The following is a 17,545-nucleotide window of genomic DNA, read 5'->3' as shown; positions in this document are numbered from 1 at the left end:
TCTGAAAGAACACACAAATTATTTATCATTTCATATTATGATGAGCCACAATAATGTTGTAGTTATAAATTAATTTGTATTGTTAATTATAGATTTATTTGGGTGTTAATTATATAATTTTGCGTGGATTTTAAACAATTAGGCTGTAAAACAAACCAATCTGGCAACTGTTCTTCATCTGAACATTTCTAATATTGGATAATAGTTGTGGGCTAATGTAATACTGAAAATATTACATTCCCCAGTATGATACATGATTATATGCGACAAAAATGAACTTGAATTCAATTAGCTAACTTTGCTAGCCTGCACATTTGGTGCAGCAAACTATATTTTTATAATGCCTTCTATTATTTACCGTCATACGAAATTGCCACCTTACACATCTAAAGGTTCTAAACACAACTTCTTGTCCTGATTCAACAGTTTTTAGATGTGTAAATTTAAGAATAGTATCCATCTCTATTAATTAACTCTTCTACTTACCAAGTGGGAAATCGCAATGGACCTTGGGATCGCCCCATACAGTGACGTCAGCGTTATTAATTTAGAGGATTTAATCAATAAAAAATAAAATAAAAAATAAAATATTAATTGAACACAATCGTAGCATATTATATATTTATTAACATCAACAAACCTCCGATAAAAATACGTTACCCAGCATGCTCTAGTTAAAGCAGTGTAGCCTACCTATGTACCAGTTCCTATGACAAGAAAACGCTTAAACTGCTTACTTGCACGCCGTGGAGCGTTGTTAAACTCACCTTTGAATGCAGTTTTACCTGCAGTTGAGCGTTGTTTTGGTTAAACTCACCTCTGAATGCCGTTTTACCTGCAGTTGAGCGTTGTTAAACTCCGTTGAATGCGGTTGCACACCATGTGCGTTGTTAAACTCACCGCTGAATGCGGTTGCCGAACGCGCTAAACCTTTGCGCAGAGAGGGCACTTTGATATCAGATTGCGAGGGTTTTTAAACATCAAAAACCAGTTGGAGGGCCAGATAAATATCATCTGGGGGCCGCCATTTTACTAGCCCTGGCATAGATCATTCATTGTAGTCTATTCCTTTTTATTTTTATTTATTGTAGCCTCGACCCATACACAGCACAGCAGACGGGTTGCGGTGTTACCCAAGACGTCAAATTTCAACGCCGCAGGCTCCGGTTCAGAGTTCTATAGAAGTCAAACAAGACTACCCTACACGTTGAAAAATGACGCCAAAGGTATACCCAGTGCGTTAAAGTGTGACGCCAAGGGGTCCTGGCCAAGCGTCCATATTTAACGAGTCCAACTGCGTCCTGTAAAACGCCCGTGGGTTGCATTGATGGTTGAAAGCCATGAGCGTCTCTCACACACGATAAAGGGTGTGTGTTGAATTCGGCCAATATACTCCTGCGGGCAATTAAGGGATGATGGAACCTATATTGTCGTGTTTTTAGTTAGGATACCTAGCACACATTCACGTTTAAATTGAGTAGGCTACCACAGGCTTATTTAAAACTTAACGAAATTGTAGCCTACGCATGCTACTGTTGCTGAAAGCGTCTGATATCACGCACTTGGATTGGCTAGCAAAGTCCAACTGCGTCCTGTAAAACGCGGGTGGGTTGCATTGGAGGTGGTTAAGCCGCGAGCGTCTCTCACAGACGATAAGGGTGTTGAAAATGGCGAATATCTCCTCTCAAAAGATAAATAATGGAAAACAATGACCTCCTATATTAGGTGTAGGCAATCCTAATCATAGAGCAAACATAAGTCGTTGCTGAAAACGTCTTTAGTCTGTGCAGTCGATCAATGTTGAGGTGAATTGACGACTGGCGAAGCCCTGAGCGTGTAATTACATCGCGGATGGTTTTACATTGAAGTTGGTTGAAAGCCATGTGCGTGTCATCTATACGCAAAAGGGTGCTATATGCGTGGGCAGAAAACGCCGAAGGACGTGACAAAACGGCCTTATATGACGCCCTGAGATGAGAACGGGTTGATCCTTCACAAGCACTTTTGTGTAAATGTACAATTAGGATCTAGCATTAGTCATTAGTCCGCTTTAGCCCAGCTGCATGGTCCGTTCCTGTGGGCTTTCCAATCAATGTGTAAATTATAGGAATTTGTCACCGTAGGGAACAGGACTGGTGAGGGTACAGTAGCTTCAGTGAAGGATACAGTAAGGGCATTTAGTCCATTAATCATAATGCTGCAGACATTTACATGGTGTTGGCCGTCTATGAAAAAAATCCACACTGAAGGCATTGGCAAGTGTCCTTTGACAAGAATGACTTTTTGTGCCTGGTAACAATTGACGAGTTTTTCCTCTCATTCCTATGACAAAATAATAATGAACACCATTGAAGGACTTGAATTACTTGCTTGTTGATGAAAACTGAAGGGCAAATTTCAGGCGTAACCTTTTGTCTGCTCAGACTAGCCCTGTGTCTCAATGTCCATCCTAAACAGTATGTGAGATTAAAATAAGTGTGTCCCAAAGCATAGTATGTTGAAAAGAGTATACCGGATGTCCCCGGATGGTCTACAAATTTCTGGTGGATTTTCGAAGTGTGGATCCGTGCTCACACTAACAGCTAATATTGCCTATAACCCATTGCGCTTTGGAGGAGAATCCAGTTTAGAAATGAAAGCTTTAGCATAAGTTCTGCCGGGAAGACTCAATTGTTACGTCACTTACCTTCTCATATCCAATCACATTCTAATACTTGAGTTCGCAGATGCTGACGCACGTTGCTGTTCGCAAATGCTTTTATAAAGATCCGTTTGGCCATTAACTTGGCCATTAACTAAAATGCATCGTTATGCATGATATATGCTACTGCATTTCTCTCTGATACAGTAGGAAATTAAATTAAATTAAATTAGTCAGGTCAGTTTACATGACAGGATGTGTATCTAAGCGACAGAGAGCAACCGTTAAAGACGCTATTTTACTATATGGGGAGGCTGCAGACCTGGAGCCGGTAGATATACGCCCCTAGCAGTTTTACGCCCCTGGCAGTTTTACGCCCCTGCTGTTCCTGATGCGTCCAGTAGGGGGATATGCTGCGAAATAACACCATTAAATCGATGCTCAAAACTTACACAATAATAACCGTCCAGTTCATAGATTTTGCCCGAATTTGTGGTTTTTGTTAATTTAAATATTAAACGTTTTAGTATAAATCTGCACTGCACTATGGATTAAAATATCTCTAGATATTATTGGGCTTCACTCACCCTATACAGAAGACTATTTGTTTTCATGAATTAAAAAATAACACACATAGTTGGATCAGATGACAAGTAATGATATATGACCTACTATAGAATAGTTAATTGAATATTGAATACATTAATATTGAATAAATAGTAATAATAATAATACTAATTAATAATAATAGAATATTCACTGTATGTTTTTATACAGGAGACTGAGTGAAATATGTTGTTGTGAATTTATATAAAGTTACAATTAGATATTAAACATATTTAGCCCATTAGACATACAGCACCGTGTAATCATATGGATCCTGGATTAAATATCTGCTGTACTATTCACTTAGTCATCATACAGCTACAAAACAGTGTCCTTCATAGCATTTTATGAAGACAAACACAATTTATCCCTTTTCTAAAATTCCAAGGGCCATTTATAAGAAAGAGACAATATTTTTGTTCACAAAAACATTATTTATCAACTCCATTTATGAATTATGATGACTCCCCTATGGCTTGCCACTCTGCTTTAACTGTTTTTCTATCCTCCTGTCAAAGTGCTTCTGCTCACTGATAAAAAATTTAAATTAAATTAAACAAACAAATGTAAAAAGGACATCCATGGTGAATTTTATTTTGTCAAATTCAAAAGCAGCAGGACTCACTGTTAAATTTTGTATAAAATTCCTGAATCCTTTATTTTTTATCACAGTTGCTTTTGTACATTTCATCATTATTCATTATCAATTCATTTTTTCCTTCATTAGTGAAATTCTAAATACACCTCCGCAATTCATCAATTCAGGACACATTTACAAAATAAAGTGTAATAGAAATGTATTGAAAACATGCTTAACAGTTTATGACAACTAGTCAGCCATTTTGCATTTAATGACTTATGCAAGGAACTAATGCCTAGATGTTTTGAGGAGTATGACAATTCAACAGAGAAATAGTATAATAGGCCTATATTTTGATCAACATGACATAAAGAGTTGATAATGTAGGAAACAGCAGACAGTTGTACATTATGAATTGCATGAATGTACCAAAGCATTTGCAATTTGTATATAATGAGAAATTGCTTTTATGATGTGCACAAGTGAAAGATGATGTGATTTCAGGTGTGATCTGAGAAATGCACCAAAGCAACTGAGATAAACTATAAAAAGAAAATTAATTTTGAAAGTGAGTAGAGAAGACTAGGGGCAGCTAAACTTACACGTGGTAAGCTATAACTTATAAATTTAAGCCAGACAGAACATCAACCTGACCGTCCAGAACTTTTTGTCTCTCGAAATAAATGATATAGACCTATCCATTGATATAAAGAAATGAATTGATATCTACCTAGCTCTATCAAGCTATTCGTTTATAAATAATAAATGTTGCATCATTGCTAAACAACAATAACTTTAGCGGATTATTTATTATACCTCAATCAATTCGTGTCAATGTACAGCCTCCCCCTACTGGACGCATCAGGAACAGCAGGGGCGTAAAACTGCCAGGGGCGTAAAACTGCTTGGGGCGTATATCTACCGGCTCCAGGTCTGCAGCCTCCCCTTACTCCTATTTTATGATGTGATAGTATGTCCCAAAGCTTGTCTACTCTTCTGCTACACACTCAAAAGTATGCACTTTTTCTTCACAAAAAGAGTACATACTTTTAGTGCGTAGTATAAGTAGGCGAATTGAGACGCAGCATAGGACAAAACAGTAAGAACACAGCTCAGGTGATAATCACAGCTGAAGAACTGAAAAGCAATTATACCAGCTAATTAGCATTAGAACAGCACACTTAATGGAAAGAAGTTTTAGATCAATGTGACAGAACACAGCAGACTTGATGGGTCTTCTTTATCTCTCTTAAGCTCTTAGTCCTACCATTCTTCAAAGTGCCTGCCTCAGCATAGAAAAGCTGTGTGGGACTGAATTTGGTTTTATAGTAGATGTTAATTGGATAGTTACAAAAATGGGGTGAACAAGGATAAAAGTATTATCTGTTTGACCAAATATTTGTTTTTATGTAATCATCAGTTATTGGTTCTTTAAAGTCAGGTTTATCTATAAATTCCACAATTAGGTGGGTCTCTAAAGAAGAGAACACAACAACAGCATCACTGTCACAAAGACACAGCCAAAACTATTGGATAATCCAACTTATGGCATGGGCAATTGCCATCACTGACAAGTTAAAGGTGCAGTAAGCAAAACACTGTTAAGGTGTGTTCAACTTGAAGCGGCACTGTGCAGACCAATCTGTGTATGACATAAAAGTATTGCGAAAGTGATTAAAGAGCAGACGGTTCTGTATGCTCCGTATACTACCGCATGCTCCGTATGCTACCGCTCTCGCGGTACTTTGATGTCATACACCGATCGGCCTGCAGCACCACTTCAAGTCGAACACGCCTTTGATATTTGAAATCAACCAAAACAAACACACACCTCTCTTCATTGCCCCGCCCCCAAAATGCAGGAACATGCAATGCAAGAGTCTCTTTACCTTAGCTGAAGCAAAGCAAAATAATGCTTCATGAAAAATAAAGCAAAGATGAACAAACAACAAGGTATAACAAAAAAAATGTACATACAGTTCACAAGAGTATATACAAGCAAGAGTTCATTGTTAGTCGGTAGCAGCACACCAGTAGAAAACAATAACACTCAAAACTGTCCTGTTACTATAGCTAACATTACAACAACAGCATATCTTGGTTCTGTGAAACATAGCAAAACAATGTTAATCACGTACGGAGCAGAAACGACGCAACCTTGCCATCCGTTTTCAGGCCTTCTCGCTTAGGTCTCTCCAGCGCTGGAAAGCTTTATAATATTAATGTGGGTTCTAAAGCTCTTGCCTCTTGCTCTTTCTTCTTTTTCCAGTGATATTCCTCAGACCTTTTCTCTTTTGTAATGTCTCTCAGTAAACTCTCTTTCTACAGTCTTTCTTCAAATCTCCCTCTTGCTCACTCTCTCTCCTCCCCCGTCAGGTGTGTATACGCCCTCAATGCTGATTGGCTACAAATGGGTTGTGGTGCTTGGTCCGATCCACTTTCAAAAGCGTTTAAACCTTTGCCTAGACTCATTATTGTGTGATTACATCTACCTGTATGTCATTAGCTTGTTAATGTCTGTGTATATAAGCCCTGTGTTTTCTCTCAGTCTTTGTGAAGTCTTGCTAAAGTTACACTGCATTTCTACTCTCTCTTGTTTCCTTTGTCATGGTTTATGGTCTTGATCTCCTGCCCGTTTTTTCCTGGTTTTCCCTGTGTCCTGGACTCTGTTATTGTTTGCCTTGGTTTAGACCCTCTGCCTGTTACATGGATTATGATTTTGGATTGCCTCAATAAAACTGCATTTGGATCTTCAACCTGTCTGTCAGAGCAGTTCGTGACAAATCCCTTTGCAATCAGCTTTGTTAAATTACAGGTACATCTCTGTTTCTGTGACCAATGTTTACCGAGCTTGATGACTGATGATATGAAAATAAGTTGACTTAAAAAGAACAGCTGAACATCAGTTCACAATAATATATAATATATGGTAACACTAGTTTAGGGTCCAATTCTCACTATTAAAGGTATAGTGGAGGATTTTCTTTTTCCGGGTGGATCATCAAGACTATTGGTCCTCCTAATTGTCAATCATTCTGGTGATATGTTTACGTAAGGCCTTCGTACGTGCTCGTCCCTTGGTAGTTTTAGCTTTCTGCGCATGCGCACTTTCAGGTGTATATGTGTGGTGAGCTCATCTATGGGTGAGCTACGGTTTCAGCCATTCATTGCCGCAAGAGAAAAAGTGTCTACGAATTGTATGCATTTTATTAGCCGGTATTAGCATGCATATTACTAGAATATTGGCTGTTTATTAGTACTTAGTAAGTCATTAGGAGTTTACTGAGGCAAAAGTCATTGTTAATAGTTAGTTAATAGTGAGAATTGGACCCTTAACCTAAAGTGTGACCAAATATATTGTTTTAATTGTTATTGCCTTGAGTTATTATTTTGGAATAAATGTAAAAATGCTTAAAAACACTAACTTGATGACATGTATACTTGGTTTTAATAAATATAACATTACATTGTTAATGTGAAAATACAAAATAGAATTGTATTTGCTTTGTTTTCTGTTTTGAAACTAATGGATGAATTTACATTTGATTTAAAAAAAAAAAACCTTTGCCTCTTAATTTCAGAACACCACTGCATGCCACACACAAACACATACAAACACTTTTATAGAAAATTACTAAGTACAGTCTTTATCTTTATTTATGTAAAAGTAGATTTAGATGACTCTTCACACTTTTTAATTCCTAATTTATTTCCTAATAGATTAAATTAGCCTCGAACTACTGAATGTAATAATAAAAATCATCATCATGCAAAAAAAATTAGACTCCATGATCTCATAGCTGTATGAGCTCTATGGCTCAAGGTGTTGGAACATGCAATAATCACTATTCGCCTCAGAGATAATTTAGGATCATGATCAGTCAGAATCCTATTACATTTGGAATTTGTCATTGGGATGCATCTGCCTTCTTGTTAATAGATCATGCCGCTGTAATGGACAACAAAGTTAAATGGTTTTGTTTGACTTTTCTCCAGGCGATTGGGTGGACAGACAGAAGAGAGAAATAGTGTGAATGAAAGGCCTCCTTTTCTCATAGCAGTGCGACGGCTGAGCCCTGTTTGAAATGAGGGCCGCAGTTTGATGGCTATCAGTGAGATGGAAAAGCACCGCTGAGTATAGCTTCCCTCTGAGAGTATTAAGAAATAAATTGTGCCTGTCATGTCAATGGGGATAATATTAGTCATGACATTACATTAGCCTGCTGATGAAAATAGAAGCAGACGTACTTTCCAATTCAACCGGAGCACTGGAAAGAGATTCGCCAATTGTTTAGGCATTCATGTATGCTCTATTGTTCCTCTGCTTTATTGAACATAATAATCGTATGCGCTAATAAATTACAAGGCAAATGGTTTTAAAAAAGAATACAGAATTTGATATGACATTGTGTTCTGTAACAGCTGATGAATTTTTATTAGAAATTTCAGAGTTTAAGAAAGCATAAACATTATTTCAAACCACCTGAATTATTAACCCTGTAAAGCCTGGCACATTGTTTTTTTAGTGAAACAGTTTATTGAACCTTCAGACAAAATATATATGAAAAAAAAGTAATGCATATGAGTTTTGCATCATATATGCATCAGGCTTTAATGGCTTAGAGTGAGAAAAAAAAAACACCTCAGTTTTATTTAGAAGTAAAAATGTGCAATTTGGTGCAGATGCTGTTATTTATATAAAAACTTTGGATGGAAGGTAAGATGAAATTCTGATAGTTTGTAATGTAAATGTTCATTTTCAAATATTACTAACAATATAAAAGTTACTCCTCGGGCATGTAGTAGATGGTGGACAACAGGATTTTCAGCAAAGTTATGATCATATTGATCATTTAGAGACCTTAAAATTTCATGCATCATGATTTAGGCTTTATAGGGTTAAACACCATTAAACATCATTTTTAGGTGTTACAGCCTCTAAAATCTCATTTGAGACAGTTGAACTCATGATCCCATTACATACAAATGTTGGCAGTATTCAGCCGCGTCTGTCGGATTGTAAAGAGCAGCCGGTCTATGTGAGGAGGAGGATTTGCTTTGTAAACTAGATTTAGTTGATTTTCCTTTTGTTTGTTTTTCTCTCTAGGGAGCGATACTTTGCTCATTAGCTTGAACACATTGCTTGTAATGGAAGCTAATGGTTTATGCATATGGAGAAATCAGCAAGTGCTGCTATGATGTAGTGTGATGTTTGTTTTATGGAAATCAAATAGCAGGATAAATCGAGGTCTTCTTTATGCATAGACACTAACAGAGCATACAATACGGGCCGGCTGTGTGTTGTTCTATAATTTGAATCATTTCTCTGCATGACAAATTGGTTGATTCAGAAAAAACTAGGCAGCCCTTTAAAATATTTTTACATGATTAATAAAATACATAAAAACACATACCCAACCTGAGCAATCAAGGTATAAGCAACCACACTGACCCAATGCATCTCTAAAATACTATAAAGAACCTCGCCAGAGCATTTGTACAAACACTCAAATCCACATGAATGTCCTCAGTGAATTGAAGTATGAAATATGTAATTATATATTTAATCAGGGATTCCCAATGCAGAAATATCAGGTGTTTTGATGAAGCTTGGCTAAAGCATTGGCTACATCATTAGCTTTTATTGTGCTTTCCTGATAGCGCCACGGCCCTGTTTAATAATCATTATAGGCCATAAAGAGAAATGGTGCAGGGAATGTTTCATTAAGACTGTAATCCCAGGATACCGAAGCGTCAGTCGGTCGGGTGACGACACGCTGCTGTGCTGCTGATACAGCAGGATGTCAGAAAAGAGCCATTTGGCCCCCTCCAGAGCTGCTCCAGTGATTATCATAAAACATTAAGAGAGAATAGAGCAGGATTTCATCATAGCAAACCAAGTTAAATATCTGGTTTGGAAACAATGTACTTAAGATCAGCCATTGATGATATTATTGATGATATTAGAATTTCAACCAAACTCATAAGCAGGCCCAGATATATGTTAGATAGATAGAACCCAGGGTTTTGATTTTGATGATTTTCAGCATTGGTTTGGGAGGAAAATCTATGGAATTTGTTTAAAAATGGTAAAATCTGTTAAATGAAGCATACACAATTTTTTTTGGTAGCTAAAAAAAGAAGAAGTAATTTGACAGAATTATAATAAACAAGATAATGGGGACATGTAGAACATTTTAAATGATGGGAATTCTGATTATGGAAATTAGCAGAACTTTATGTGGATTCTGCGCATACAGATTTAATGTGGGCCTGGTCACAAAATGGTTATGTTATGATCTTATTATGAATAAAGCATATTATATTGAATAGTATGAATACATGGCAGACTGAATAGAGAAAAATGTTGAACCACCATAATTTATATTCTCTGACCAAGGCATTAATAAAATAAAGCAAGTCTCCAAACTGAGTCCACAAAAGGATCATGTCTGTCTGCAGGGCGCTGGGATTGGCTGAGATTGGCTATCTTCCCTGAGGGCTACACCTCATACACACACCTTAAGGAGCCGTCTCCCTTCACTGGAGGTGGAAATGAGCCGGACTTAAGATGCTCCTGGTGTCGGTCTCTCAGGACAACTAGGCAGAGAGTCTGGGAATAATGTCTGCAGTGCAAAAGAACATGGCAGTGCACGGTTTAATGTACTTTATCTAATTAACCCACCAGCTGGATATTATCATTTTATTCAGTCATTTCAGTTTAATTTGCCAATAATATAACACTAAAAACATTTGTAGGCTGATTCTTGTTACTTAACTTATCAGCTCTTTATATAGGCTACTATATAAATAGTTGTGCTTTTTGATCCATTTGATCCATTTAAAACATACAGTCTTTCTCTTGCAGGAAAACAGACCAAGAATATTGATGACTCACCCTGCGCTACATATATTTTTATCCAATCAAACACTCTCTAGAATGAGATACCATCGACTAGCAAGTAGCAAATCATGATTCATAGCTGTAACATAAATTAAAGGCATAGTTCACCCAAATTCTGTAATCATTTACTCACCATCATGTTGTTTTAAACCCGTATGAGTTTCTTTATTTTTCTGAATTCAAAAGAAGATAGGCCTATGGGTAACCAAAAATTTGCCGTTTGAAACTTCCATAGTATAAAAAATAAAAATAAAAAACTTTTGTAACCAACATTCTTCAAAATATATTATTTTGCGTTCAACAGAACAAAGAAACACATACAGGTTCAAAACAACATGATGGTGAGTAAATTATGACAATTTGAATTTTTGGGTGAACTGTCCCTTCAAGCATATTAGCTATTTTTTTTTAGCTAATTTGCCCAAACCTCCTGTTTGAATAGAAAACAAAGTTGCACTCATTAAGCCAATTTATTGGGTCTTTTAAAAGTGACGTGTGTAATTTGAGCCTCTAATGCCACCTGCAAAGTAGCAAAAATAACAACTGTTTTCAAACAGGTTTGCAGAATACTTAAGCTATCTGCTTTTGAGTATCTAACAGATAGCCCGGCCTGCCCCAAACTCACACCATTGGTTGAATCGGTGTTGCTGGGCTGGTCAGAATGGTCAAACAAACAGCTATGTTCTGGAAGTGGCACAGTGTTTACACCTTCTGGGGAAATACAATTTCCAATGTACACACGTTAACTTTAAATACTCAGCATTCTGCAAAATCCCACAGGAATCCATTAATGTCAGTCAAAGTTGTATGATCTATGATGAAGAGCAGAGGATCTGACGGGCTGGAATCAACCCAAGTAATGTTCACTGACATTTGGATAAAGTTGATTATCTTCTGTAGCTGCAGTGTCAGTGTCAGTGTTTCTCCATCTAAACATAGTTATGGAGTAGAAAGTGAGATAAGTAAAACACAGTGAATAACAGTTTCCATTTCGTTTGTCTATAGGCTGATGGACAAGAGGAAGTGTGTATTAACCGTGTTTCGGACAATTCGGGAAAAGTTCACTGTTCAGCAACCAAAATGATCAAGAGATTAACAAAGTGTCTCTATTCCTCCCTTTAAAAAACACAACATAGGTTTTCTCCTTCATCATGATGTACCCTGAACCCATATGATGGAGACTGAATTGGTGTGTGTGTGAGTGTGTGTGTGGTCCTTTCAGGTATCTCTGCAGGCAATCCCCAGTCCACTCAGCCAGCTGTCAAGGTGAGACAGTTTTACATGTTGAAGCTCCAATGCCCTTGTCCAATTTCACTTTGCAGTGAATCTGGGCTGAACACGCCAATCCTCATATTACCAAACAAATTAAATCAGCGAACTGGGAGGAGAAGCGGGGAGAGATCCTGTTAGACGCACAACAGCCTCTCCTCCCAGCCTGTCAGGAGATCAGGGCACTCTGAGAACAGCTTGGTTAATTGGTTTAGGACGTGAAGTGTTTCTGACAAGCACCCAAAGACAGAGGAACTGCAGAGAATGATCTCAGGAGGAGTGCTGGGAAAGTTCAGGTAATGAAGCTAATACTTCAGCAGAGGTTCATTTTAGAGAAGCGTTGCAATGAGTAATTTAGCCTCACCAAACAAAATGACACTATGTACCTCTCCAACCAGCTAATCAATGAAATCAGTGGTTATTGGTTCAGGAAGAATGAATTTTACTGCAAGGCACTTAAACGGTGATACCTTGACTAAATAAGCTATGGACAGATTATGGACAGGAGTAATGGGGCAAAATGCCCGGGGCCTCTGATTGCCCGGGGCCTTAAGCTAAGAGGACCAATACCCAGAAACAAGCCAATGGAGATGCATAATTTCAAGGTGATGCACTGTGGCGCATTACCAAGTAAAAGTCATTTGAAGGAGCGCCACGTGCTACAGCTGAGCGAATCGAGGACAGACTGTGGTGGCCTCGGGCATGTGGTAGATTTTCCCCTACGCACTTAAGTTAAACCAGGTATCCCTGACACCTGCAATATTATCCTCAGGTGACTCCCACTCTGACTGCATTAGATGCCTATGTTGTAACTTTTGTTTTTGAAAAAACTTTTTTACTTTTGTTGTGTTTTGTGTTTATTTTGAAAGATTGCAATGATGTGCACCCCACCCTGATATACTTCAAGTACATACTAAGTAAGCTGATATCGTTGTTATTGATTTGAATGAATGAATGGACGACACATTACACCTCCGTGTAAGCGTCTCAGTTTTCTAGAACTTTCACTAACAGCCTAAGAATTTTAGCTACCTGACCACATCAGAACCCCATCTAAGAGCCTCACTCTGAGCCGGACAACGTCTTGCCCCCTATATGCACACTGACACTTGGGAATAAGATCTCTAGTGTTCCACTAACCTGCTGCACAGCAATTAGACAGACTCCAGACAATGCCTTGGAATATGCTTTATTCGGCCAGGAGGACCTCAGACCATTTTCAGAGAGAATCCAACCAGTAAAAAGAGAACAACAGTTTTTATAGAACAGGAGCATAGCAAAGGTAACATGACATTACTCATCATTACATAATTTTTATCTAATATGATTGGTTCTACAAATATATAATTCAGCAAACTTCTGCTACTACGTAAAAGCAAATCTGGATTTCTTGATTACTTCACTTTGTTACTCAAAGTCATAATTTTATATATTTAGATTTAGAGTTTATGTCTAGTTTCATTTCCCCTTTTGTTATATTCACATGTGTCAGACACACTGACGCCAAAGTGTTGGGGAACTTTAGGTCTCAAAAGCATATAAATTTTAATCCTGCGAGGAAAATAAGTTAATTATGATTCATTAAAAAAATTCCTTCACAGGCACCAGCCTTTTTGGAGAACAACAAAAAAAAAATTGCAAATACAAGGAAAATCCTGATGATTATTATCTGGTCTGTCTATATCAAGGGTGTCCAAACCTACTCCTGAAAGGCCACCTTCCTGAAGAGTTTAGTCTGAACCCAAATGAAACACATCTGAACCAGCTAATCAAGGTCTTCAGGGTTACTAGAAACTCACAGGCAGATGTGTTGAGGCTGAACTCTGTAGGATTGGACACCCATGATTTATAAAGACCAAAGTAAACCAGGCCTCCCCTTGTGTTTACAACTTTATATCTTGCTTTTTTGGACATCTTTCAAGAGGGGTCCTCCAAAGAGGCAGGTGCAAAACCTATCCTTAATCAGCTCAACTGTTCCCAGTACTAGCATGAGGCACTCCTTCAAATGACTTTTACTTGGTAATGCACCACAGAGCATCACCTTGAAAACTTTTGCCATTAATTTGTAACAGCAGAAAATAATGGTTGCTCAACTGTATGAGAATTCTGCTATTCAGCAAAAACAATCCCAATTCAAATCCTGTGTAGAGGCGTTAAATGACATTTTCTTCGGTTCAAGGCACGCTCGGTAAGATCGCGGATAAGAGTCACACTGGATGCTGTAATTTGTCTAGGGTGTGAAAAAAGAGGTAATGTTTGTGGTTTATAGGTGACATCCTACGGACACATTTGCTCATGTCAGCTTAGCGTTTACACATTTTATCGTAAGCCTGCAGCTGTCAGCTCATAATGGGAAGCAAGGTCACAATCTGTAAGACACTTCAACATCCATTTATTTGGATATTTTGATTTCACACTAATGACTGGAAGGGATCTGTAACAATCTGGTTTAATTGAAAAACAACTGGACTTGTCAATAACCTTGGGTAAAACCAACTCAAACTGGCTTTTGCTGGAATTATACACCATATGAAGACATGAATGAATAAATTGTTTAATCCAGACATACTGCTTCCATTCTAGTATTTGGCCACATTATTAATCCCAATTTAGCCCCAAATTAATCTGAAAAATCACTGTAAAAGATGACCGATTCCAAACATGCAGAATAAAAGTCTGTTAGTCCGGCTTTTTTAAAAATTGATGTTCTTCTCTTTGGTCATGTCTTCACAATTATTTAGTCCGCTTAAATCATGTATCTTTCTTACAATTGACTGCACAATCTTATTCCAATTGCCTCCATCCAATCAACAACCAATGAATAGAACAAAGTTCCTTCCCTGCTTTTTTTTCCGTAGGGAAACCTGTTTCACTCGGATGTACATCACAACACAGAAGAAAAGATGTGTCGCTACCTCAGCTCCATCTTAGAAAAAACACTGCTTTAAATATTTTTTTTTTTTTACTTTTAAAGTGAGCGCAAACGCAATGTTTTGAGCACCAGTGTTAAAATTCAAATCATCCTCTTAAGGAGTAACTTGTAGTCTGCAAATTAAACTGATAAAAGATATATCAAACAATTACATATTCCACCTTTAAGATTAATAACAGTGAAGGAATAATTACTGAATTTTAGCAGGTAGATGAAGATCAAGATTTTCTTCTTTTCTTTTCTCTCATTGTGAAGAAATGGTGGTTTGTTTGTCCTCCATGTGTCTGCCAATCACAGCTCTCCCAGAGGGGGCTCCATCAATCAGTTAGCCCACATCCTCCTCCTATCAGTCTAGACATCACCGGGCAATGCAGCGGGGGGTGGGGGGCACGACACATCTCTCACATTCAGAGTTAAATATTGCAGTGCTTTCAAGTTCAGACAGTGTAGTTCTACATCAGCCCCCAGGACTGTTTGGTGGCAAAGGACCTCAAAAGGAGGACAAAAATGGGAGTGTATGGTCCCTGACTGATGGTAGAAACGGGCTGGAGAGAGATCAGAGGAAGAAGGATAAGCACCTGAGCTGTGCAAGCATACAGGGTTGAAGCAATGGTTTATGGGATTGAAGCCAGCGCTGACAGCATGTGTAACTCTGAGAAGACGGCGCTCGGTGAGATATATTGACGGGGTGTAATAAAGAAGGAAAAGCAGACTGAGATCTGACCTGATGCGAATGACTCCACGGTGTGCTCTCACTCAGGTCCTCTCTTCTCCTTCAGGCAATCAGCGAGAGACAAGGTTATTCTTTCTGAAAGTGTCCTTCAATCAACCACCCACAGAGATACATATCACAGCCGGGCTACACATCCACAGACGTTCTTATGAAAACACCAATGGATTTTTTTTTTTTTTTTTTTGAAAAAGAGCATTTTATTAAAACAAAATGCATATTTACATTGCAGAGGTAACTTTCCATATGTTGGCACAATATCCTGTACCTATACAAAAGAGGGGAATGTATACAAAAATGCTTTTAGGTGCATCATTGAGATACAAACGCTTTGGGACACTCCTAAAAAGGCAAAGTTGAAAACCTTTGAGCTGTAATAACGGATAAAATAATTGTATGTGCTATGAGTAACTAAAAATGAGCTAAATATAAACCTACCCCAGTCTTAACGCTCATAAGTCTTTGCCTTTCCAGAATATTTTGGAAAAAAAAATGTATCTATGGTCGAATGTTTGACAGTAACATGGTGGCTTTAAATTGCACAAACCTGTAGAAAAGTACAAGCAATTAAAGGATGCAATGTCATTTTTACATGTACAAAGGTAAAAAAAAAGAAAAAAAAAAGAAAATGCCCACATACAATTTTAAATAATGACATACACAACAACATGCTGAACATTTCTGAGTGTTGATTCATGTAAATTAAAAGGCTGCCGTCAGTCAGAGAGAAATGGCAGAGGCGTAAAAGGAGAGCTTGATGGGAGTTGCATAAAATCTGCTGGGATAGCTGCTGCACCCTCTTCCAGTGTGGAGCCAAGAAAAGGCGGTGGAAACAGTAGGCTGTATTGTACCGTCACACTTCTTCGCTGACATGACAGTCTCAACAAAAGCACTTTACAAAGCTCATCAGTTTTACAATAGTCTCTGTACAACCAAACAAAGCTGCATGTATCTCTTACCTGTGGATATAACAGTGAATACTAAAGATCTTAGGTAATATCATGTTCTTTTTTAAATTACAGTTTGCACATTTTATAACCCCTTCCAAATACGTGAATTCAAACCAAGACATTTAAAAAAAAAACATGTGCAGGACAAATTCATCCACTCTGACATTCTCTTTCACAGTATTGCATTTCTCTGAGATCTGCCAGGGTTTCTTTCTTTACACAACCTACAACCAGGGGTGCCAGGCAGGATCCATGCGGCACAGGTTGTCCAGGCTGTTGGCGGCTGCCACTAACGTGTTTACTTTACTCTCACCACCCTCAAACTGGGCCAAGTTGTGAAGGCGGGTCATGATGGCTGTCACAGCTTTCTGAACCAGAGACACCAGCTGCTGGCTGTCCATGTTCTCAGGTTGTCCAGCTGGGGACAGAGGCATGGATGTATCCTCCTGCGTTTTCTTATGCCAAGCGATGATTTCGTCCCGAAGAACTGCTTTCAAGATGCCATCGACCTGATTGAGAGGAAACACAGATTGAGAGTGGGTCAAGAATCCTAGAGACTGAAAGTGTAGTCTCATTCTTCATTATTCTTGACCTTCGTAAAGCGTACCTTGAAGTTAGGCTGAGCAAAGCAACGTGCTACTGCTATCATCGAAGCCGTGAGGGGTCCGGATACACCGATGGTGGTCAGGAACTCAGAGATGTTGGGCGTCAGCCTGAAGGGGACGGGCCGGTTGGCATCCAGATCACCAGTGGCATCATTAATATCGAAGCGGAAGTATGATACATTGAGTTTTCCAGTGTCCTGTTGAGGGAACAACACATTAGGGTGGTGTCATTTAATTAATCTTGGAGAATCTGACCTTGTCAAACCGAAAGTACAATTTGCAGACGTCAGCTAACTTTGAGAGATAAATATCATGTGGCGCCAAGTCA

At 38.3% G+C, this 17,545-nt stretch overlaps 1 protein-coding gene across 4 annotated transcripts in view; it reads right to left on the bottom strand.

Moving 5' to 3' along the window:
* Positions 1-16,741: 16,741 nt before the first annotated feature.
* trrap (transformation/transcription domain-associated protein) overlaps positions 16,742-17,545 on the bottom strand; it is an 82,094-nt gene continuing 81,290 nt past the window's right edge. For all 4 annotated transcript variants that reach the window (XM_082152649.1, XM_082152651.1, XM_082152650.1 and 1 more), the window contains exons 69-70: positions 17,220-17,414; positions 16,742-17,121 (exon numbers count right to left, since the gene is read on the bottom strand). In XM_082152649.1, coding sequence (XP_082008775.1) covers positions 16,837-17,121; positions 17,220-17,414 — 480 coding nt within the window. In that variant the 3' untranslated portion in view covers positions 16,742-16,836. The remainder of the gene's footprint in view (positions 17,122-17,219; positions 17,415-17,545) is intronic.

This window comes from Leuciscus leuciscus (assembly GCF_965113295.1).
Source record: "Leuciscus leuciscus genome assembly, chromosome: 21".
Taxonomy (NCBI): domain Eukaryota; kingdom Metazoa; phylum Chordata; class Actinopteri; order Cypriniformes; family Leuciscidae; genus Leuciscus; species Leuciscus leuciscus.
This window is presented reverse-complemented; position numbering and strand designations above follow the sequence as displayed.